Genomic DNA, 24350 nt, shown 5'->3' on the forward strand with positions numbered 1-24350 from the left:
CTGACTCATTTTGAAGACTGGAGTTCCCTCCAAGAGAGGTGTTGGGGAGGGAAGTAGAAGTCTCAGTGAGTTCTTCCTGTGCACCAGGTACTCAGAGGCCAGTGAACATCTGTGATTTGCATTAATTGCCCCCAAATCCCCACCAGAGAGGTGCTATTCTTCTCCCTACTCTACAGGCTAGAAACCCTCAGGTCTGCTGTCTTCTCCTCAGGACCCCGGGAGCAGCACCCGGAGTCCACGGCCTGGAGGCTGGGCATCACCACCCTGGGTGCAGGCCTCCTTCACCCACAGGGCCATGGGATAAGCCCACCGTGGAGGAGGCCGTGGACTCCGGGCCCAGGACGGTCAGCAGGAGGTATCTGAGCTCCCTGAAGAACAAGCTGTCCAGCAGGGACTGGAGGAAATCTTGCCAGGCTAGGACCTGCCCCGGCCCAGGGACACAGGTGCCCGAGGGGTAGAAGTGGGGAGCTGGGTGGGGGCCCCTCCACTGACCTCCTTCCCACACATTCTCTCCCAGCCAGAGCCAGCACTTCCCCAGGTGGGGTCTTGTGTGACCAGAGATCAGCTGAAAGCTAGATTCACACCCACCCCACCCTTAACGGCCTTTGATTAAGTGTCTACTGTGCGCCCTGCTGCTGGCATTATTTCTCATACCCCTCACTATAGGAGTCTTTTAGGCATGGAAATTGAAACTCAGACAGCTTAAGGAACTTGTCCAAGGCCACACAACTTGGAACCTAGTACCTTTCCCAGGGGCGGCCTCCATTTACCCACTGAAGGAGGCAACAGTGCCAACTAGAAATAGAGGTCAGCGCTAATTCCTGCCCTTAGACTCATCCTGGGCAGGTCACCTCCCTTCTCTGGGTTTCAGTTTTCTTGTCTGTGGAATTTAAGAGCTCGGCTGCACGAGGCTGTGCACCCTGGAGCCGGACTACCAGGGTACACGTCCCAGCTCTTCTGCTTACTATGTGACCTGGGGCAAATCTCTTTAACCCCTTTGTGCTCGTTTCCTCATTTATAAAATGGGGATGGTGATCATAGTAGTACATACTATGTATACTGGTTATCAGTTGCTGCATAACAAACTACGCCAAAATGTGGAGACCAACTAGTTTATTATTTCTGACAGTTTTGTGGGTTGATTGGAATGCTATTGGTTGGTTTTTCTGTTGGTCTCACTTGGAGTTTGTCTTAGTCAGCTCAGGATGCCATAGCAAAATACCACAGACTAGGTGACTTAAACAGCAGAAGTGCATTTTCGCACAGCTCTGCAGACTGGACATCCAAGATCAAGGTGCTGGCAGGGTTGGTTTCTGGTGAGGCTCCCTTCCTGGCTTGTAGATGGCCATCTTCTCACTATGTCCTCACACGACCTTTCCTCCGTTCACATGCTCTCTTGGTGTCCCTCCCTCTTCTTATAAGGACACCAGTCTTAGTGGATTAGGCTCTACCCTTCTATCTCAATTAACTTAATTACTAAAGGCCCTATTTCCAAAATATAGTCACATTGGAGATTAGGGCTTCAGTGTATTGATCTGGGGACACAATTCAGTCCATAACACAGTCTCTCAAGTGGCTGCAGTCAGATGTTGGCTGGGGTGGGAATGCCCAAGATAGCTCATCTCCCAAGCCTGGTGCCCGGGCAGGGACAGCTGGAAAGCTGTCCTGAGCTGGGATGCTGGCACGGCTGGACCCCTGGCTCCCTCTCATTGTAGTCCCAGGGCCTCTCCTCTCCACGTGGCGTCTCCATCAGGGCAGCTAGACCTCCGGATGTGGTAGTTCGTGGCTCCCAACAGAGCACAAGTGGAAGCTTCCAGGCCTCTTAAGGCTTAGGCCCAGAACTGGCGCAGCCTCACTCTGCCCCATCCTCTCAGTTAAATTGATCCCAGCGCCAGCCCAGATGAGCTGCAGGAGGGCATGAATCCTGGGAGGCGTGTTTCACTGGGGCATCTTTGGATACTGCTCCCATCAGAGGAGACCAAAGCTCTCCTTCTCCTTCTCCTCCCAACTCCCCTGCAGGAGCCTGAGGAGAAGAGGATCGTCCAGGAGCTGCTGGAGACAGAGCAGGCCTATGTGGCACGCCTCCACCTGCTAGACCAGGCCAGTGGCCAGGACGCCCGCTCCTGAACCCCAGCACCTGGATGTCCTCACCTCACCCCTGCTCTCCCTTCTGACCCACCTCACAAGAGCTGAGAGTTAGGACCTCGGGGTTTGATTCTAGGAAGCCTTAGTCTTTTTAACTCCATTGGCTGGAGTTCAGGCAGAAATCGGGATTTAGCTCATTAGCCCCACTCCTGGTTCCACTGTTAGTGCCTGGGCTGGTCTCACAGGAGTGGAGAACACACCAGCCAGTCCTTCCAGGCCCCACACAGCATCCTCATCTGTCATTCCAACTCCCAACATCCTCACCACTGTTAGCCCTTCACACTTTCTTAAGGAGCCCTAAGGCGAGAGGGTTAAATCACTGAACATCAGCAGTGGGATCTTGAGCCTGGCGAAGTCCAAGACTTGACAGACACGAGATAGGCCCATTTCTGACATTCATCAGCTGCCAGCCTTTGGCCAAGTCCCTGTGTCTCTAGGCCTTGGTTTGCGCATCTGTGAAGTGGCCGGAATACAATCTTCCCTGCTTCTCTCTCTTCCCAGGGTTTTTGTGAGATTGATGGGAGATTAAGGAGGTGGAAGCATTCAGCAAGCTGGGGAGGGACCCCAAAGCCCCTGGGACTGTGCTTGTCTCCCCCTGGGCTGTGTTGGGGGTGGAGGTCCTTCTCTGCCACAGGCCCAGTGACCCAGCTGTGGCTGTAGGTGTTCTTCCAGGAGCTGCTGAAGGAGGCCCGCAGCAGCAAGGCCTTCCCCGAGGATGTGGTCAGGCTCATCTTCTCCAACACCGCCTCCATCTACCAGTTCCATGCACAGTTCTTCCTCCCAGAGCTGCAGCAGCGACTGGACAACTGGTGAGGTCCAGCAGGATCCCCTGAGGCCCCCTGACCACAGCCCTGGTCAGGTCCGGTTGCAGCCCCCAGGGAACTGGGTCTGGCCTATTATGCCCCTGCCCTTGCTGTGTGACCATGACTGTCCTCCTCTGGGCTTGCTCTGTCTGCACAGTGAGGGGCTTGGACAAGGCGTGTGTGTGTGTGTGTGTGTGTGTGTGTGTGTGTGTGTGTGTGTGTGTGTGTGTGTGTGTGTGTGTGTGTGTGTGTGTGTGTCCTGGAGAAGGGGATGGATCAGGTCCTCACTAGGCTGAGTGACTTAGGAGGCAGTGGAAATAACCAGCACTAACTGAGTGTTTCCTACTTGCCCTGCCTTGGGCTTTACACCTATTAACTCGCTTAATCTTCACATCAGCCTGCTGTGTGATGATGGCATCGTGGTTATGCAGGAACCCCTCTCTGTTTTCAGAGATGACTACTAAAGTATTTAGTGCTGAAATTAGTATCTTGCCAAAGAAATGCCATGATGTCTGGGATGTCCTTTAAAATTCTTTGTTAAAAAAGAATCTTAGTAATTGTTAAGTGCAGGGACAGATATATAGGGGTTCGTTATTATATTCTTTTTATTTTATGATTGCTTAAAATTTTTTGCAATAATTTTTTTTTAAAAAAACAACCCTGTGAGGTTGCCTACCATCATGCCCAGTTTTTTCAGATGGGAAAATTAAGGTATAGAGAGGCTAGGTGACTGGTCCAAGAACACACAGCTAGAGTAAGTGGTGCGGTTGGAAATCAGACTCAGGCGGGCCAGCTCCAGATGGTCAGTCCTTACCGCTCTGCTGTAACAGTTCCTGGGTCGAATGACCTTTTCTTACCTCTCTGAGCCTGGATTTCCTCCTCTCTAAGATGGGCCATTGACTGTCCCTCCTCCCCCACGCAGGGTTGTGAGAATTAAATGAGATGAGACATGCACAGAATCTTGGGCAGTGCTTGGCATGTGGCCCTTGTTATTGTTACATGAACAAGCATCAGGTGTTTATTGAACGCCTGTTGTGGGCCTGACACTCCACTGGGCCTTTGGGGGAATCCAATCCGTGGGAGAGAGCAGCATCTGCCCTCAGGGGGCTCACAGTCTAAGGGGGAGTGAACCACACACATGTGTGAGGATGACACCCCGTGATACCTGCACCCAGAAGTGCCGCAGAAAGGCTGTGTTGGGGGGTGAAGGGAGCCTTACCTAACCTGACCCTGTCTGGAGTTAAGAGAAGAGGTCCCCAGACTGAGGGCAGTACCTGGTGCCCCTCCTGCAGGACGACCACCCCCCGCATTGGCGACGTGATCCAGAAGCTGGCCCCCTTCCTGAAGATGTACAGTGAGTATGTCAAGAACTTTGAGCGAGCCGCTGAGCTGCTGGCCACCTGGAGTGACAAGTCTCCACCCTTCCAGGAGGTTATCACCCGCATTCAGGTGAGGTTGGGGTGGGGGCGGGGCAGAGCCTGCACTGCCACCCCAGTGTGCAGTGGCTCAGGTTCCCCAGTGATTTGGGGCACCTCCCTGGCTCAGTTGCTGCGCACTCCCCCGACCCTCAGGGGCAGCCTGACCTACCCCTTCCCCCCTCACCCCCACGCTCTCCCTCCCCCCTCCCTCCCCAAGAGCAGCGAGGCCTCGGGCAGCCTGACCCTGCAGCACCACATGCTGGAACCTGTGCAGAGAATCCCACGCTACGAGCTGCTGCTCAAGGAGTATGTCCAGAAGCTGCCAGCCCAGGCCCCAGACCTGGCTGATGCCCAGAGTGAGGACACCCCCAGGGAATCCAGGGGGTTGGGGAGGTTCGAGCCACTTCCATAATTTATGGAGCACCTGCTAAAATGGTTATGATGACCATCAGCCATCAACATTGACCGCTGATACTTCGTAGACATTGTCTATAGTATCAGCCACTTTTTTATAGACATTAAGGCCCAGAGAGGTTAAGTGACTTGCTCAAGATCACACAGCCAAAAAGGAACAGAGCTGGGATTTGAAACCATGCCTTCACCCTCTGGATCTGGGGGGCATTGAAAGTCACAGAAGCCAATGGCCTAAGCCCTGTCTTTTGGTGGCTTCTAGTCTCTCCACTCTGGGTGGGAAATGGCCCCCATCATCCAAATACCTCATGTGCCAGGCTACAGGGGAAGGCTGCTCCTGGGGGTGCTCATGGTAGGCCCTGAGGCCACTTGATTAAGCCTCAAGGACCTCCTGCCTCAGCCACAAGCCCCGTATTTTCAGGGGGTAACTCTGGCCCTGCCCCCATTTCAGAAGCCCTTGACATGATCTTCTCAGCCGCTCAGCACTCCAACACAGCCATCACTGAGATGGTGAGCATCCCAGCCCTCGGAATAGAAGCAGCAGGCATCCCCAGGGGCCCTGTCACCTCCTCCCTGCAGCTCTCAGCCTCCCCAACCCACCCAGCTCTCTGTACCTCCTCATCCCCTGATCCTTCCTCACGACACCTGGCCCACCTCCCCCTCACACCCTGTCCCTGTCCACACAAGGCAAACCTTCCAGAAGCAGGCAGGCCCTGCCTGGCCTTGGCTAAAGGTACACCTCCTGTCCCCAGGAGCGGCTGCAGGAACTGTGGGAAGTGTACCAGCGCCTGGGCCTGGAGGACGACCTAGTAGACCCCTCCAACACCCTGCTGCGCGAGGGCCCTGTCCTCAAGATCTCCTTCCGCCGCATCGGCCCCTTGGAGCGCTACCTTTTCTTGGTAGGGGGATGCTGGGGGGCCTGCCCCACACTGGGGAGGGAAGTCCGCGGGCCCTCTGCCCCAGGTTCTGCCTGCCTGGCATCTACCCAGCTGGCACTGCAGGACGAACAGGGACGAGCCTGCTTCTCTATCGTTCTCTACTTTGGCACCCAGGTGACTTGGGACAAGTCACGTGCTACCTCCAGGCCTCAGGAATTTCTAACTGAGGGGGTTCCCAGACATGCCCTGGGAAGCAACAGAGTCAGAATTTGAACCCAGTCTGTTTGGCTCCAAAGCCTGTGGTATCAATCTATGCTCTAGAGAGTGTACAGCAGGAGGGAATTAGGTTGGCTGCTAGGAAGAACTGCCCTGGTTTGCACTGAAGAAGCCAGGGTGTCTCCTGGAAACTGGTCCCACCTGAAGGTTTTGGGGAGGGAGCTACAATCTCTCATAAGCCCCTGCCACCCTTGGCCCCTGTGAGAAAGGCCTTGTAGGTTTCTGAGGTCTGATGTGGTCCCTTGATGCCCACAGGTAGGGCAGTCCTTCAGTGACCTACCTGTTGGATTGGGGCTAGACAACCACTTCCTTATCACGCCTGTGAGGTCCTGTGAGCTGGCCCAGCAGGTGGCGAGAGGGGAGGGAGACCCAGTGGGGCTCAGCCCACGCCCAGGGAAGCCTGCCTGATTGTCCTTCCTGCCTTTGCCACTGTGCACACACTCATGCTTGTGTCTCTTGCAGTTCAACAACATGCTGCTCTACTGTGTGCCCAGGGTCATCCAGGTGGGCGCCCAATTCCAGGTCAGGACCCGTATCGACGTGGCCAGCATGAAGGTAAGAGGCACCCCAACCACCTTCGGGCTTTACCCCAAGGGTGGGACCGAGTATGCGGAGTAGCAGGAGGGGCCAACCTGGGTCTCAGGTCCGGGGCAACATGAAGGTGGAAAAGCTTTGGGGTTAGATCTCTCCCACCTGGCCTCCCAGCCGTCCTGTCCAGGGCCCTTCCCAGCTCCCAGCTTTGCTCTGCTTTCCCTACCATCTACCCCAGTATTTTGAAAACTTTAATACATGCATGAATCCCTTGGGAGTCTTGTTAAAATGTGGGTTCTGATTCAGGAGGTCTGGAGAGGGGCCGGAGATTCTGCATTTCTAACCAGCTCCTGGGTGATGCCAGTACTGCAGCTCCCCAGGCCATACTTTGAGTAGGAAGGGTCTCCACTTTCAGCTCAGCTGCTGACTTGGGTGTGTCCCCATCCAGAGATGGCCACAAATGGGCGGAGACAGCACAGCAGTCCATAGTAGTGCCCATCGACTGGGCGGTCACTGTGGGTTGGGTCGGGCCCTAAATCATCCCACTGGATCCTCTTAACAGCCCTGTGATGTAGGGACTGTTATTATCCCCTGCATTTTTTTGGTTTTTAAAAATCTTTAAAAAATAATAACTTTATTACCTAAAAATACAGATAATACACATTCCCAAATCAAACGATATCAAAAATATATGCAATATATATTGCATATATATATACCCCATCCCCTAGTTCCCCTTCCTGGAGGCAGCCTTTGCTTCTTGTGAGGCCTTCCAGAGGTAGTCTTTGCATACACAAACTAATAATATATTCATTATGGCTTCCTTACTTTTGTTTCACATAAACAGTGAGACTATTTTTCACATACACTATTCTGCACTTGACTTTTTTAACTAACTACTAATTCTAGAGGTGCTTGGAAGTCAGTTCATTAGGAGCTTCCTCATCCTTTTGCATAGCTGCATAGCCTCCCAGCATGTGGATGTACCATAATTTGTTCAGCCAATCCTCTACTGACAGACATTTAGATTGTTCTCAGTTGTCAGTGTCTGCAAATGAGACTGCAGTGAATAACTGTGTACAGTATGCCTGTGTGTAAGTATATCTGTAGTTAATCCCACTTTTAAAAGGAAATAAAGTGGTACGTCCAGACAATGGAATATTATTCCGTGATAAAAAGAGATGAGCTATTAAGCCATGAAGAAACATGGAGGAAACTTAAATGCATATCACTAAGTGAAAGACGCCTATCTGAAAAGGCTACATATATACCTACATACCATGTATAATACTATGTGATTCCAATGATATGACATTCTGGAAAAGGCAAAACTATGGAGACAGCAAGAGGATCAGTGGTTACCAGTAGTTGGGGGAAGAGAGGGATGAACGTGGAGGATTTTAAGGGCAGTAAAACTATTTTGTATGGTATTATAATGGTAGATAACAGTCATTACACATTTATCCAAACCCACAGAATTTACAACACCAAGAGTGAACCCTGATGTAAACTATGAACCTTGGGTAATAATGATGTGTCAGTGTAGATTCATTGATTCTAATAAATGTACCATTCTGGTGGGGGAATGGTATTAATGGAGGAGGCTGTGCATATGTGGGCTCAGGGAGTATATGGGAAATCTCTGTACCTTCCTCTTAATTATGCTGTGAACCTAAAACTGATCTTAAAAAAAAAAGTATTTTTTAAAAATAAAAAAAACCCAAGGCCCAGAAAGATTAAGTAACTTGCTTGGGGGTCACACAGCAAATCCTGGTTTGCATGATCACACTCAGGTATAACAGAGTCCAGAGCCTCTGTACCTAACCAGCATACTATACAATCTCCTACTAAGGCTTCAACCTGGAAAGATAAAGCATAGGGTGGAATTGAAGGCATAGTGGAGGAAATGGGAGGGGAAACTTCTTGACAGCCCCTCTGATCGCTCCTGAGTCCTGGTGGCTGGGGCTGGAAGAAGCAGAGGTCAGATCTGGCCTATCTTGGTACCCTTCCATCTCCCCCTTCCCTATCCCTATTGACTCCCCCTCCCCCCACCCATCTCCCAGGATCTGCAGCAGGAGAGAGCTGCAGGCAGAACTCGAACCAGGATACTTCCACCTCTGGAGAACCCCTGAGCCTCTGAGAGCCCCCAGCAGGAGGGCCTTGCCCCTGCTGCTGACTAGGCTTGCCTGGCGTTTGGGGCTGAATCAAGGGCTTGGGGGTGGGGTGTAGCTTGCGGGTGATGAAGGCTGATGGAGGGACTTGGGCACCTTCTGGGGCTTCACAGCCCGTCCCCCATATCTCAGCTGACTGAGTTCCTCTAGGAATGCAGCCCCCGCACCCCGCGTCATCCAGCTTTCCTAACTGAAGTGGCCAGAATGTCCCAGAGGCTAGGGTGCGTGCAAGCTTGTACGTCTGGGAGCCTTGGTGAGTGAGACTGAGAAAGGCAGGTTATGGAGAGTTAAAGACAGAGAAATGGAGACAGGCAGCCCTGTCTTAGGACTGGCAGAGACCCAGGCATAGAAAAAGAGAGGCAGAGATTGACAGATAGAAAAGCCAAGAAATATGGAGACCACAACAGACTATCGTAAAGAGAAAATACATAGAAATGGGCCTGACAGTGTCAGATGCTCAGGGTATGTGCCGAGGGCTCCCAGGCCCAGTGTGTGCTGGGTTCCTGGCGTCTCCAGTCCCAGTGAACATAGTCCCTACAGGGCGTGTCTGGTGCTCTGGTGGCCGCACAGCGCCCACTCCTGGATGGCATGGGCCTGGCAGGAGCAGAGCTGTCCACCTACCCGCATTTGTGCAGGAATCATTTCCTGAGTCTAAGGTTTGGAGGTGGGTCTGACCTTTGACCACCATGATGGCTCCCACTGGCCGTGACCCCCTGGCCTCCTCCTTCCTGAGTGTCAAGGAGGCCTAGTTCTCAGCAGCTGATTTGCCCCCCAGGGTCTGACTTGGTCCTATCGTTGTGCCATCCTGTACAGGGCCAGCCTGGGAAGAAGGAAGGGGTAAGGGTACATATGTACTCAGTGTCTCCATGGACAACTGTGCAGGTTGTGCACTGTGCAAGCACACCTCAACTAAGATGAGCACACCTCATCCACAGACAACAGCATAGATTGCATATTTACAGTTCTCACTGTCCGGCAGATGGCAGTCAAGTGTCTGGTTCAACAAACCAGATACTTGACTGAATGTTACGCCAGTTTGCCAACAGATGTCAGTAAAGTGTTTTGAGGAAGGGGTGTCTTTCTCTAATTAGCACAAAGGCACTGTGTGGGCTGGCAGGAGCCTGAACCGGCCAAGTCTGGTGGTTGAGCCTGGGTATTGCGGAGCTCGAGGAATTGTCCTCTAGAAACCTTCATCCTGCCCCTCTGCAGAGGTGGCCCCTCAGGTCAGGGACTCTTCCCACTTCCCCTTTTTCTATCAAAAGCATCATGTTTCTTCCTGGCCATGGACTCCAGACCTTAGATTTCTCCCTTCTTTTCTCGCTCCCCTCTCCTTCACCCAATCAGGCATGGAGTCTTGCCAGATTCCAGATACTGTTCCCCAGGTAGAAACCTTTTCTCTCTCCAGGCAGGCATGGACCACTCAGGGTATCCCTCCCTAACTGGCCTCTGGGCTGCTGGTTTGTCCTATTTTCCCAGCCCTTCGACCCTTATAAATAGCTGCTGGAGTGGCTTTCCCAAACACCTGTCTCCACATGAGCTTCTCCATTTATAAACCCTTAGAGCCTCCCCATTGTCAAGGGTATCAAGTGCAAATCACATCAGGCCCCTTCTAGAGGGAACGGACTGGTTCTGTGGGCCCAAGAGGTAGACTAGGCCTAGCATGAGGAAGGATGTTCCCAGAGTCATGCTCTCTGAGGTGTGGTGGGCCGCCTGAAAGTGTGCCAAGGCCTGGTCACCTCGTGGCAGGGAGCCCGCAGAGGGGCCCACATGTCAGGTGGATTCAGTGACAACAAAGTTCCTCCATGCTAGGCCCTTGGGCTCTAGGTCTGTATCTTAGCTTCCCTTTGTGACGCTGTCTCCACATTGCCTGGGAGAAGTCTGTGCTTACTGGGCTCTGGGAGTGGGGTGGAAATAGATGTGCTTCTGCTTTACCCTTGGGGACCAAAAACCGTAATTTGAATCTTCATTATGCTCTTTAGATGCTGTGTTTCCTCAGGCAGGTCTCTTGCCCTCTCTGATCTTCATTTTCTCATCTCCCAAATGAGGGTGATAATATCTACCTGTCCAGACTGCTGTGAAGATTTTCTTTAACTTTTTATTCTGGACACTTTTAAGCTGAGAAAATGGTACAATGAACCCCCATATACTCATCGCCTGGCTAAAACTGGTTTACTCAGCAATCCCCTTCTTAATCCCCTTTTCCAATGGATTATATAAGAGCAAATCTCAGACACATAATCATTTCACCTATAAATACTTCAGTATGTCTCTTTAAGAAATAAGAACTCTTTTTTTTGCCCTAAAAGTTGCCAACAGTACCATTATTACATCTAACAAATTAATGATAATTAGTTAATAACATTAAGATCCCTTGGTTTTCTCTGACTGTCTCATAATTGTCTTCTCACAGCTGATCTGTTTGAATCATTTGTAATATGCTTCTTACATCCCCTTTTATCCATTATACCTCCCTCTCCTAGTTTTTCTCTCATTTATTAGTTGAAGAAATCAGATCATTTCTCTGGTAGAGTTTCTCACAGTCTGGATTTTGCTGACCGCACCCCTGTGGTGTCATTCAGCATGTCCCTCGGTCCCACATAATTCTTGTAAACTGGTAGGTAACCATAGATTCAGCTGTGCCAGGGGACTGTAGCTGTTGACAGGTACTGCCTTCAGGGGCACATGATGGCCATTAAGCATTAGAATTGATTAGTGGGTTCAGCAGTTGTGCTGATTAAATGAGAACATGTGTGGGGTGCTCAGTGGCTGTTGCATAGTAAGTGCTCTGTGACGGGTGGCTTTCATAACGGACTCGGGACCTGTGGAGTTCTGGGACAAGGATGGTAAAAGACAGGAAGTGGGGCGGGGGTCTGTTGGATCTGTGAATTGGGTGATCAATTCCTTCATTCACTCTATGGGGTAAAAGGGTCTTGTTCTAGGCCGTACATCTGATCTTGAAAAAGCTGTGTCCCCAAACCCAATTTGTGACCCAGTTTCCATTTTGGTTGACTCCTTTGTCAGGAGCCGTCACCCCTACCTCACACTGGGCCAACTTATCTACTAAGGTTCCAGGAGCCCTAAGTCCCATTTGCTGTACAGGGTGAGGCCAGATTGCAGGTGCATTTGCCTGGCTTGATGGGATTAGGGAGCAGTTGAACAAGCTCCCTATCCTTGTCTCTAATTTGAATTGTCCTTGGGGCACAGTTCACCTACCTCCCTGCCACAGTACCTGGGGGGCGGGTGGGCGAGTCTGAGCAGTCTCTCCCTCCCATTCCGAGCAGGTGCGGGAGCTGACTGACGCTGAGTTCCCCCACTCCTTCCTGGTGTCCGGGAAGCAGCGCACCCTGGAGCTGCGGGCCCGGTAGGCAGGCAGGCTGAGGGCCGGGTGAGATGGGAAAACTGGGAGGGGCTGCTCTCCTCAACACCTGTGTTCACTTTCCAAGCAGGTCCCAGGAGGAAATGATCTCCTGGTTGCAGGTATCAGAATGCTCCAGGGCCCCTAGGATTCTGACCTCCCTACCCAGGCTGCGGGGGAGAGAGGGATGGGGTGTGTGTGTGTGTGTGTGTGTGTGTGTGTGTGTGTGTGCGTGTGCGTGTGCCTGCGTGTGTGTGTCTGCGTGTGTGTGTGTGTGTGTGTGTGTGTGCGTGTGCGTGTGTGCGCGTGTGCGCGTGTGCGCGTGTGTGCGCGCGCGCGCGCGCAAACCCGCCTGCTTGCTCCCTGTTCTTCCTCAAAGTTGCTCTGTAGTAGTTGGAGTCAGACCTGGGTTCAAATCTTGCTGCCTCTCACTGCCTAGCTGGGTGGCCTGGGGCGAGTCACTTAATGTCTCTGAGCCTCAGTTTTCACATCTGTAATCTGGGGCTAATATTTTCTCCTCCCTTAAATCAGGCAATGTACACTTAGAATCTAACCCCTAGCACCCAGTAGGCTTTTAGCAATGTTTGTGGAATGTGTAGATGGATTCACAGACGAGCAAGCCCTTCCTGCCGCCCCCCAACCACCTCCCTGTGCTCTGCCCCTTGCCCCAGGCCTGCCAAGCGGCCATTGACCAAATCGAGAAGCGGAATGAAACCTTCAAAGCTGTGGTCCAGAGCCCTGAGGGAGACACCCAGGAGCAGGAGGTAAATGAAGGCTCTGTATCCCTCCTGGAGCCGCCAGCCTTACACAGGAATGATTCCCTCTCTTTGTTCTACCTAGGCCAGCTTGGAGGGCTGGAGAGTGTCACCCACCATGAATGATTTGAAGGGATCAGGGGAAGCTTACACACGCCAACATCACCCTACTCAGAAACTCAATGCCAAAGATTCCCCCATTAGCAAAAAATTCCTTTGGGAGGCTTTATGTGCAACTACCGCTAAAAAGGATTTTACATCTATATGTATAACTCGGGCTGTGGGGGTGGTGTGTGTGCAGGTTTGGGTTTTTCTTTTTTCTTTTTTTTTTTTGCTATCTTTCAAGAGTTCTTTATTTATCTCTATTAATTCATGCTCCAAGGGCAGGAACTGGTCCTCAGTTTGAAAGAATCAGAATTGACTATGTCAGCAAACAAAAGCAAATCAGTCTCTGAATCTTTTATAATGTGCAGTGAGTATGTCTGCCCTATGCTCTAGAGAGACAACATCTATTTTCAAGGCTGATAGCTATAGGAAGATGCTTGAAAAGACAGTCCAGAAAAAAGGAAACACAAGAGACCCTAGGAGAACTGTCTCCCAACATTTATCTTTTTTTTTTTTTGGAATTTTAAAATTTAATTTTATTCATTTTTTATACAGCAGGTTCTTATTAATCTATTTTATACATATTAGTGTATACACGTCAATCCCAATCTCCTAATTCATCCCACCACCACTCCCCCACCCCCGCCACTTTCCCCCCTTGGTGTCCATACGTTTGTTCTCTACATCTGTGTCTCTATTTCTGCCCTGCAAACCAGTTCATCTGTACCATTTTTCTAGGTTCCACATATATGCATTAATATACGATACTTGTTTTTCTCTTTCTGATTTACTTCACTCTGTATGACAGTCTCTAGATCCATCCACATCTCTACAAATGACCCAATTTCGTTCCTTTTTATGGCTGAGCACTATTCCATCGTATATATGTACCACATCTTCTTTATCCATTTGTCTGTCAGTGGACATTTAGGTTGCTTCCATGACCTGGCTATATTGTAAATAGTGCTGCAGTGAACATTGGGGTGCATGTGTCTTTTTGAATTATGGTTTTCTCTGGGTATATGCCCAGTAGTGGGATTGCTGGGTCATAAGATAGTTCTATTTTTAGTCTTCTAAGGAGCCTTCATACTGTTCTCCATAGTGGCTGTATCAATTTACATTCCCACCAACAGTACAAGAGGGTTCCCTTTTCTCCACACCCTCTCCAACATTTGCTGTTTGCAGATTTTCTGATGATACCCACTCTAACTGATGTGAGGTGATACCTCATTGTAGTCTTGATTTGCATTTTTCTAACAATTAGTGATGTTGAGCAGCTTTTCATGTGCTTCTTGGCCATCTGTATGTCTTCTTTGGAGAAATGTCTATTTAGGTCTTCTGCCCATTTTTTGATTGGGTTGTTTGTTTTTGTAATATTGAATGGCATGAGCTGTTTATATATTTTGGAGATTAATCCTTTGTCCATTGATTCATTTGCAAATATTTTCTCCCATTCTGAGGGTTGTCTTTTCGTCTTGTTTGTAGTTTCCTTTGCTTTGCAAAAGCTTTTAAGTTTCATTAGGTCCCATTTGTTTATTTTTGTTTTTATTTCCATTACTCTAGGAGGTGGATCAAAGAAGATCTTGCTGTGATTTGTGTCAAACAGTGTTCTTCCTATGTTTTCCTCTAAGAGTTTTATAGTGTCCAGTCTTACATTTAGGTCTCTAATCCATTTTGAGTCTATTTTTGTGTATGGTGTTAGGGAGTGTTCTAATTTCATTCTTTTACATGTAGCTGTCCAGTTTTCCCAGCACCACTTATTGAACAGACTGTCTTTTCTCCATTGTATATCCTTGCCTCCTTTGTCATAGATTAGTTGACCATAGGTGTGTGGGTTTATCTCTGGGCTTTCTATCCTGTTCCATTTATCTGTATTTCTGTTTTTGTGCCAGTACCATATTGCCTTGATTACTGTAGCTTTGTAGTATAGTCTGAAGTCAGGGAGCCTGATTCCTCCAGCTCCGTTTTTTTCCCTCAAAAGTGCTTTGGCTATTCGGGGTCTTCTATGTCTCCATACAAATTTTAAGATTTTTTTGTTCTAGTTCTGTAAAAAATGCCACTGGTAATTTGATAGGAATTGCATTGAATCTGTAGATTGCTTTGGGTAGTATAGTCACTTTCACAATATTGATTCTTGCAATCCAAGAACATGGTATATCTCTCCATCTGTTTGTGTCATCTTTGATTTCTTTCATCAGTGTCTTATAGTTTTCTGAGTACAGGTCTTTTACCTCCTTAAGTAGGTTTATTCCTAGGTATTTTATTACTTTTGTTGCAATGGTGAATGGGATTGTTTCCTTAATTTCTCTTTCTGATCTTTCGTTGTTAGTATATAGGAATGCAAGAGATTTCTGTGCATTAACTTTGTATCCTGCAACTTTACTAGATTCATTGATTAGCTCTAGTAGTTTTCTGGTGGCATCTTTAGGATTCTCTATGTATAGTATCATGTTATCTGCAAACAGTGACAGATTTACTTCTTTTCCAATTTGTATTCCTTTTTCTTTTTTTTTTTTGTATGCGGGCCTCTCACTGTTGTGGCCTCTCCCGTTGCGGAGCACAGGCTCTGGACACGCAGGCTCAGTGGCCATGGCTCACGGGCCCAGCTGCTCCGCGGCATGTGGGATCTTCCCGGACCAGGGCACGAACCCATGTCGCCTGCATCGGCAGGCAGACTCTCAACCACTGCGCCACCAGAGAAGCCCTTGTATTCCTTTTATTTCTTTTTCTTCTCTGATTGCCATGGCTAGGACTTCCAAAACTATGTTGAATAATAGTGGCGAGAGTAGACATCCTTGTCTTGTTCCTGATCTCAGAGGAAATGCTTTCAGTTTTTCACCATTGAGAATGATGTTTGCTCTGGGTTTGTCATATATGGCCTTTATTATGTTGAGGTAGTTTCCCTCTGTGCCCACTTTCTGGAGAAGTTTTATCATAAATGGGTGTTGAATTTTGTCAAAAGCTTTTTCTGCATCTATTGAGATGATCATATGGATGATTTTTCTTCTTCAGTGGTGTATCACATTGACTGATTTGCATATATTGAAGAATCCTTGCATCCCTGGGATAAATCCCACTTGATCATGGTGTATGATCCTTTTAATGTGTTGTTGCATTCTGTTTGCTAGTATTTTGTTGAGGAGTTTTGCATCTATATTCATCAGTGATATTGGTCTGTAATTTTCTTTTTTTGTAGTATCTTTGTCTGGTTTTGGTATCAGCATGATGGTGGCCTCATAGAATGAGTTTGGGAGTGTTCCTTCCTCTGCAATATTTTGGAAGAGTTTGAGAAGGATGGGTGTTAGCTCTTCTGTAAATGTTTGATAGAATTCACCTGTGAAGCCACCTGGTCCTGGACTTTTGTTTGTTGGAAGACTTTTAATCACAGTTTCAATTTCATTACTTGTGATTGGTCTGTTCATATTTTCTATTTCTTCCTGGTTTGGTCTTGGAAGGTTATACCTTTCTAAGAATTTGTCCATTTCTTCCAGGTTGTCCATTTTATTGCCATAGAGTTGCCTGTAGTAGTCTCTTATGATGCTTTTGTATTTCTGCACTGTCCGTTGTAACTTCCCCTTTTTCATTTCTAATTTTATTGATTTGAGTCCTCTCCCTCTTTTTCTTGATGAGTCTGGCTAAAGGTTTATCAATTTTGTTCATCTTCTCAAAGAACCAGCTTTTAGTTTTATTGATCTTTGCTATTATTTTCTTTGTTTCTATTTCATTTATTTCTGCTCTGATCATTATGATTTCTTTCCTTCTACTAATTTTGGGTTTTGTTTGTTCTTTCTCTAGTTCCTTTAGGTGTAAGGTTAGATTGTTTATTGGAGATGTTTCTTGTTTCTTGAGGTAGGCTTGTATTGCTATAAACTTCCCTCTTAGAACTGCTTTTGCTGCATCGAATAGGTTTTGGATTGTCATGTTTTTGTTGTAATATGTCTCTAGGTATTTTTTTATTTCCTCTTTGATTTCTTCAGTGATCTCTTGGTTATTTAATAACGTATTGTTTAGCATCCATGTGTTTGTGTTTTTTCCCTGTAACTGTTTTCTAATCTCATAGTGTTGTGGACAGAAAAGATGCTTGATATGATTTCAATTTCTTAAATTTACCGAGGCTTGATTTGTGACCCAAGATGTGATCTATCCTGGAGAATGTTCCGTGTGTACTTGAGAAGAAAGTGTAATCTGCTGTTTTTGAATGGAATGTCCTATAAATATCAATTAAATCTATCTGGTCTATTGTGTCATTTAAAGCTTGTGTTTCCTTATTAATTTTCTGTTTGGATGATCTGTCCACTGGTGTAAGTGAGGTGTTAAAGTCCCCCACTATTATTGTGTTACTCTTGATTTCCTCTTTTATAGCTGTTAGCAGTTGCCTTATGTATTGAGGTGCTCCTATGTTGGGTGCATATATATTTATAATTGCTTTAGCTTCTTCTTGGATTGATCCCTTGATCATTATGTAGTATCCTTCCTTGTCTCTTGTAACATTCTTTATTTTATTTTATTTTATTTATTTATTTATTTTGCGGTACGCAGGCCTCTCACTGCTGTGGCCTCTCCCATTGCGGAGCACAGGCTCCGGACGCGCAGGCTCAGCGGCCATGGCTCACGGGCCCAGCCGCTCCGCGGCACATGGGATCTTCCCGCACCAGGGCACGAACCCGTGTTCCCTGCATCGACAGACGGACTCTCAACCACTGCGCCACCAGGGAAGCCCAACATTCTTTATTTTAAAGTCTATTTTATCTGATATGAGTATTGCTACTGCAGTTTTCTTTTGATTTCCATTTGCATGGAGTATCTTTTTCCATCCCCTCACTTTCAGTCTGTACGTGTCCCTAGGTCTGAAGTGGGTCTCTTGTAGACAAGATATATATGGGTATTGTTTTTGTATCCATTCAGCAAGCCTGTGTCTTTTGGTTGGAGCATTTAATCCATTCACGTTTAAGGTAATTATCGATATGTATGTTCCTATTACCATTTTCTTAATTGTTTTGGGTTTGTTTTTGTAGGCCCTTTTCTTCTCTTGTGTTTCCCACTTAGAGAAGTTCCTTTAGCATTTGTTGCAGAACTGGTTTGGTGATGCTGAATTCTCTTAGCTTTTGCTTGTCTGTAAAGCATTTGATTTCTGCATTCAGTCTGAATGAGATCCTTGCCAGGTAGAGTAATCTTGGTTGTAGGTTCTTCCCTTTCATCACTTTAAATATATCATGCCACTCCCTTCTGGCTTGCAGAGTTTCTGCTGAGAAATCAGCTATTAACATTATGGGAGTTTCCTTGTATGTTGTCATTTTTCCCTTGTTGCTTTCAGTAATTTTTCTTTGTCTTTAATTTTTGTTAGTTTGATTACTATATATCTTGGCGTGTTTCTGCTTGTGTTTTTCCTGCCTGGGACTCTCTGTGCTTCCTGGACTTGGGTGGCTATTTCCTTTCCCATGTTAGGGAAGTTTTCGACTATAATCTCTTCAAATATTTTATCAGGAACTTTCTCTCTCTCTTCTCCTTCTGGGACCCCTATAATGCAAATGTTGTTGAGTTTAATGTTGTCCCAGTGGTCTCTTAGGCTGTCTTCATTTCTTTCCATTCTTTTCTCTTTATTTTGTTCTGCAGCAGTGAATTCCACCATTCTGTCTTCCAGGTCACTCATCCGTTCTTCTGCGTCAGTTATTCTGCTATTGATTCCTTCTAGTGTATTTTTCATTTCAGTTATTGTATTGTTCATCTCTGTTTGTTTGTTCTTTAATTCTTCTAGGTGTTTGTTAATTCTTCTAGGTCTTTTTTTTTTTTTTTTTCTTCTAGGTCTTTGTTAAACATTTCTTGCACCTTCTTGATCTTTGCCTCCATTCTTTTTCTGAGGTCCTGGATCATCTTCACTATCATTATTCTGAATTCCTTTTCTGGAAGGTTGCCTATCTGCACTTCATTTAGTTGTTTTTCTTGGGTTGTATCTTGTTCCTTCATCTGGTACATAGCGCTCTGCCTTTTCATTTTGTCTATCTTTCTGTGAATGTGGTTTTCGTTCCACAGGCTGCAGGATTGTAGTTCTTCTTGCTTCTGCTATCTGCCCTCTGGTGGATGAAGCTATCTAAGAGGCTTGTGCAAGCTTCCTGATGGGAGGGACTGGTGGTGGGTAGAGCTAGGTATTGCTCTGGTGGGCAGAGCTCAGTAAAACTTTAATTCACTTGTCTACTGATGGGTGGGGCTGGGTTCCCTCCCTGTTGGTTGTTTGGCCTGAGGCGACGCAACACTGGAGCCTACCCAGCTCTTTGGTGGGGCTAATGGCAGACCCTGGGAGGGCTCATGCCAAGGAGTTCTTCCCAGAACTTCTGCTGCCAGTGTCCTTGTCCTCACAGTGAGCTATAGCCACCCCCCACCTCTGCAGGAGAACCTCCAACCCTAGCAGGTAGGTCTGGTTCAGTCTCCTATGGGGTCGCTGCTCCTTCCTCTTGGTCCCGATGCACACACTACTTGGTGTGTGCCCTCCAATAGTGGAGTCTATGTTTCCCCCTGTCCTGTCGAAGTCCTGCAATCAAATCCCGCTAGCCTTCAAAGTCTGATTCTCTAGGAATTCCTCCTCCTGTGGCCGGACTCCCAAGTTGGGAAGCCTGACATGGGGCTCAGAACCTTCACTCCAGTGGGTGGGCTTCTGTGGTATAAGTGTTCTCCAGTTTGTGAGTCACCCCCCAGCAGTTATGGGATTTGCTTTTATTGTGATTGTGCCCCTCCTGCTGTCTCATTGCGGCTTCTCCTTTGTCTGTGGATGTGGGGCATCTTTTCTGGCGAGTTCTGTTGTCTTCCTGTGGATGATTGTTCAGCAGTTAGTCGTGATTCCGTTGTTCTCGCAAGAGGGAGTGAGCGCATGCCCAGGTTTGGGTTTTGAAAGTGCCTGAAAAATGTGAGACCAAGGGAAGGTGGAAGGCAGGTGGGGTGGTAGTTATGGAGAGCGTCTGTGACTTGATTTCACATCTGAGCTCTGAACTCTGGCCTGCTGGGTGTCTTTGCTGAGTCCCTTGACCTCTCTGGGGCTCAGTTTCCTCACCTGTAAATAGGGCTTATAGTAACTGACCTCCCCTTTACGTGGTCTGTATTCGTCCAGTCCGCTTCACATGGAAGCCACCGGGAAACATAGCACACGTGATCTCTGCCATAAGCAGGTGGGTACAGGGGGTCCTGAAGTACCCACCCTGCCACCCCACAGCTGCAGTCTGAGGAGCTGGGCCTCCGGGCGCCGCAGTGGGTCCGTGACAAGATGGTGACCATGTGTATGCGCTGCCAGGAGCCCTTCAACGCCCTGATGCGCCGCCGCCACCACTGCCGGGCCTGCGGCTACGTGAGTACCCACCTCGGCCTCTGCCTTCCCAGCTCAGGCCCTGCCCTCCCATCCCTGCCAACCCTGCCCGCTTCAACCAGTACAGCCAGAAGTGCTGGGCGCTAACTGTGCCAGGCGTGTGAGTTACCTGTTTTGGGGGCCTCATGGTGCCCACGTGTGAAGCAGGTCGGGTGTTTGCCCCATTCTGCAGGTAGGACGCAAGGCTCAGACAGGTTAAGCGACCTGTTCAAGACACTCCCCAAAGCTGACCCTATTCATTCGTCTGCTTCCTCACCACCATTTCCCAAGACCCCCAGGGCCCAGCACCAGGAAATGGTCTCCAGTTCCTGGGTGGGGGCACCCAAATCCTTCAGCCCCTGTCGGGCCTTTCATCCACCACCTCATCAGCCCCACACCTGTTACTCACCCACCCCTCACCGTCCTCTTTTCTTGACCGACCTCAGCTAACTGTCCCCTCCTCTTCTTGGCAAACCCTCAGCACTCCAGCACCTGCTCAGTTCTGCTGCTAACTCTGCCCGCCAGGTTCAAGCCTCAGCTTCCTCACCTGTACAATGGGGATTAGTAACACCTACCTCCAGGGTGGTAGTAAGGACTCAACAAAAGAAGGTTCAACCCCTTCCCTCTCCTTGTCCCCCTTTCCTTCCCCCTCCTTAATCACTTGGGCAGCCTCACTCAGAGGAACAGCCACCAGCTGATTGAGGAAGGAACCACTCCTCCCTCTTGTCAGCTCAGGCCCAGTTATCAGAGGCAGATCTTGCTTTGCTTTTTAAGCACTTGCTGTACTTGAGCTGTTCTCTGTTGACATTACAACCCTCTCCATTTACTCTGCAAACAGAGAAGCCCTTTAATGACCTCCGTCTTTAATGACCTCGGGGGACAGGAGGAGACCAGCTGGGCAGGTTGGGGCCAGTCAGCTAGGCGTCCCCAAATGTGTTAAACTGCAATCAGGACACAAAGTAAATTTCTAGGACTGGGACACACCTATGTTCGTGTAAGTGAGTTTCATATCAGAGCCAAATAGAAAGGATCTGGGGATTAGCTTCCATTTTCGGTGAGTCACATCAGTAAACAAGAGTTGAGTCTACTCACGCTTGTAACTTTGTAAGTAGTTTCTAAAAAATTATTTTAAATAGTTAAGAAATACAAAGAGGCACAAAGAACAATATAACAACACTCATGTACCTGCCTTCCAGGTACAAAAAAGAAATAAAATATTCTGAGAACTAAATGAAATGTATGATCCTTGATTGAATCCTGGATGGGAAAAACAGAACCAGAAACAGAAGTCATTACTGGGACCATTGGGGGAAATTTGATTATGAAGCATATATAGGTAACAATATTGTATCGATGTTAAATTTCCTGTGTGTGATCATGACATCGTAGATAGGGAGGAGAATGCCCTTGTTCTTAGGAGACACCAGCTACATATTTAAGGGTGATGTGACATGATGACTGTAATTTAAACTCAAATGGTTCAGAAAAAATATATATATGTATGTGTGTGTGTGTGTGTGTGTGTGTGTGTGTGTATGTATATAGAGAGAGAAAGAGAAAGAGAGAAAGGGAGAGAGGGATAAATCAAAAGTGGCAAAAATGTTCACAATTCGTGAATTTGGTGGTGGGGGTATCACTGTATTATTTCAACTTGTCTTCAGGTTTGAAATTTTTCAAAATAAAAAGTTGGTAGAGGAGAGGAGAAAATAAATACTTGCTAATTGTATTTAAAAATTTTAAATCTCAATAAAAAACAAAATAAAGTATTCTCAAGGTAGCTGAAGCCCTGTGTGTGGGGCTGTGTGAGGCACCCGATTCTGGGGTTTCTCCTGCCCGTGTGAACGTTTGTACTCTGTGAGTCATCCTTTCGTGGTTGGGTGCCCAGTTTCTGCCTCCCCGCCTGCCAGACAGGAATCCTGGTGATGGTGGGGCAAGCCCAGGCCTTCCCCTGTGGCTCCCTCCCAGGCCACGTGCTGTGCTGGGCACACAGACCGGCTACCTGATGAATAACCCTTCGTCCAAGTCTCTATCTCTTGCCCCCATTTCCAATCCCACATCCTGGACTCACTGTGACACTCCAGTCTTCCTGGAAGTCACATCCTGCAGTGCCTGTGTTTCTCCCCAGGTTTTCTCATGCCTCTTTCACCCGATCTCCCCAGCCTGATCTGTGATGGCCTTCTTGGGGACGTCTCCGTGGTGGGCTGGGGGCCGGGCGCCACTCCACAGACTCCACATGGCGGGTCTTCCTGGCAGAAACGGCCAGCCCATCATTTTTGTATCAGAACACGTTTGACTCTAGGATTGGGTGGACTGCAAAATCTGCATGACTCTTAATGCTAAACTGTAGAACCGTAAAGACACCTTCTGTTTGAGGAGGGCCAGTTGCTGCCAGAGAGCTCTGTGGCCTTCATCAAGTCACTGTCCCCTCGTTGCAGGTGAGAGTAAAAGTCCCAGGGCTGGTCACCTGGTGGGGTTGCTGGGAGTCATGTGAGATGACAGAGGGGAGAGAGAGCGCTCAGAGAAGTGATCAGATGCAAGGGGTGTGCACAGGTCAAGCCCCCGGGATCAGTAGCTGCCCTCACAACGGGGAACGTGAAGGGAGAGAGGTTGAGCTCCTGCAGTGGGGGCCAGGCCTCAAGCCCCCAGCTGCGGGCCCTCTCCCCCTGCACTGCAGCCTCCAGGTGGCTGGGCCTCTGCCAGCGCAGGGGATGCCCAGCTCTGCCTCCATCCCTCTCCTGAAGCTTTCTTTTTCTTCCTCTGGTCTCGGGTTGCTCTCACGTCCCCACCTCCTGAGCCAAGGCACGAACGGGGACCTCCGTGCCTCACCTCAGCCCCCAAGCCCCTCCTGCCTGTCCTCCCCCAGGTGGTGTGTGCCAGGTGCTCCGACTACCGGGCTGAGCTCAAATACGATGACAACAGGCCCAGCCGAGTCTGTTTAGACTGCTACACGTTCCTCACCGGAAATGTGCTCCCCGAGGACAAGGAGGACAAGAGGCGTGGCATCCTGGAGGTGAGGGCCAGTTTCCTCTACTAGGCAAATGTGTGCACGGCCTCACCAAGTGCTGGCACTGTCCTCGGTGCTGAGGAACAAGCCTGCCGTGGTCACACTCCCCGTCCTTCTCTCTCTGCCCACAGACAGCACCCCCGACGGAACACCCCCCTACCCCGGCCCGGCCCTGGCCAAATAAAACAGAGCTGCGCCTGTCACCAAATAGAAGCAACTTTTGGCTCCAGGCTGTGGCCCAGGCTCTCCACCTTTCCTCTGCATCCTCATCCGATAATCGCACGGCCCCTCTGGACCACTCCTGTTCATATCCCCATGCCCTGCCCTAGCAGTCCCAGGAGGTGAAAAGAGCTGGTGCGGCTGATTCCATTTTACAGATGGGGATACTGAGGCTGCAGGTCAGAGTCCCACTGCAGGGAAGAGGCAGCCTGGAGACTCCATTGTAATTGAAAGGGACTTCAGGGACCAGCTGGTTGGAGACCCAGGCCCAGAGAAGTGACCAAGGTCACACAGCGAGTTAGGAACCAGCTCTCTGATCTCTACCACAGATGTTCTCTGCTGTCCTTGGGGCTGAGCCACTCCCCACCCCCAGCCCCAGGCACTCTCACTGCTGGTCAGCACCTCTGGGGCACTGGCACCCAGCCTAGACACTGGTTACCCCCGCCCCTCTGCCACTCCCTCATTAAAGCCAGGTTGACATCCCGCTGTCCTTGGGAGGTGGGAGAAGACCCCAGCCTATTCCAGCTGAACTCAGCTCCCAGGTTCAAGTTGGTTCCTTTCCACTGACATCTGCCCACTTTCCAATCCTCCCTCATTCTTCTAGGCCCCGGCCCTGCCCATGCCCTCCCCAATCACTAGACCATACCACACAGCTTTTGCTCCTGGAGAGAGGGGATGGTCTGCCCCTTTTCAGGCTCCAGTTCTGTTCCCTGGGGCAGCTCTCAGGGGATAAGCCCTCCGAGCACCTGCGCAGAGGTCAGGCTGGCTGAGGTTTGACTGCAGCTCTGCCACTGGCCAGCTCTGTGACTGCAGGTCCCTGATGGGACCTCTCTGAGCCTCAGGGACAAATAACACCTCCTTGCACCGTTGCCGAAAGGTTTAGAAAGAGTGATTTCTAATGACCGACGTCTGTCAGATAGTGGGTGCTCTGTTCCCTGACAGTCCCTCT

At 49.0% G+C, this 24350-nt stretch overlaps 1 protein-coding gene across 2 annotated transcripts in view; it reads left to right on the plus strand.

Annotated features, from left to right (window-relative positions):
• Nucleotides 1-24350, plus strand: part of FGD2 (FYVE, RhoGEF and PH domain containing 2) — a 40088-nt gene that overhangs the window by 14646 nt on the left and 1092 nt on the right. Inside the window, exons 3-15 of one of the 2 annotated variants that reach the window (XM_060162740.1) lie at nucleotides 177-443; nucleotides 2020-2100; nucleotides 2806-2954; nucleotides 4241-4397; nucleotides 4584-4722; nucleotides 5229-5287; nucleotides 5530-5676; nucleotides 6394-6486; nucleotides 11915-11994; nucleotides 12080-12110; nucleotides 12660-12752; nucleotides 20050-20181; nucleotides 23042-23188. In XM_060162740.1, the coding sequence (XP_060018723.1) occupies nucleotides 177-443; nucleotides 2020-2100; nucleotides 2806-2954; nucleotides 4241-4397; nucleotides 4584-4722; nucleotides 5229-5287; nucleotides 5530-5676; nucleotides 6394-6486; nucleotides 11915-11994; nucleotides 12080-12110; nucleotides 12660-12752; nucleotides 20050-20181; nucleotides 23042-23188 (1575 nt within the window). The remainder of the gene's footprint in view (nucleotides 1-176; nucleotides 444-2019; nucleotides 2101-2805; nucleotides 2955-4240; nucleotides 4398-4583; nucleotides 4723-5228; nucleotides 5288-5529; nucleotides 5677-6393; nucleotides 6487-11914; nucleotides 11995-12079; nucleotides 12111-12659; nucleotides 12753-20049; nucleotides 20182-23041; nucleotides 23189-24350) is intronic. The other variant, XM_060162741.1, reaches the window with a different exon arrangement.

The sequence above is a fragment of the Lagenorhynchus albirostris genome, chromosome 10 (assembly GCF_949774975.1).
Source record: "Lagenorhynchus albirostris chromosome 10, mLagAlb1.1, whole genome shotgun sequence".
Lineage (NCBI taxonomy): Eukaryota > Metazoa > Chordata > Mammalia > Artiodactyla > Delphinidae > Lagenorhynchus > Lagenorhynchus albirostris.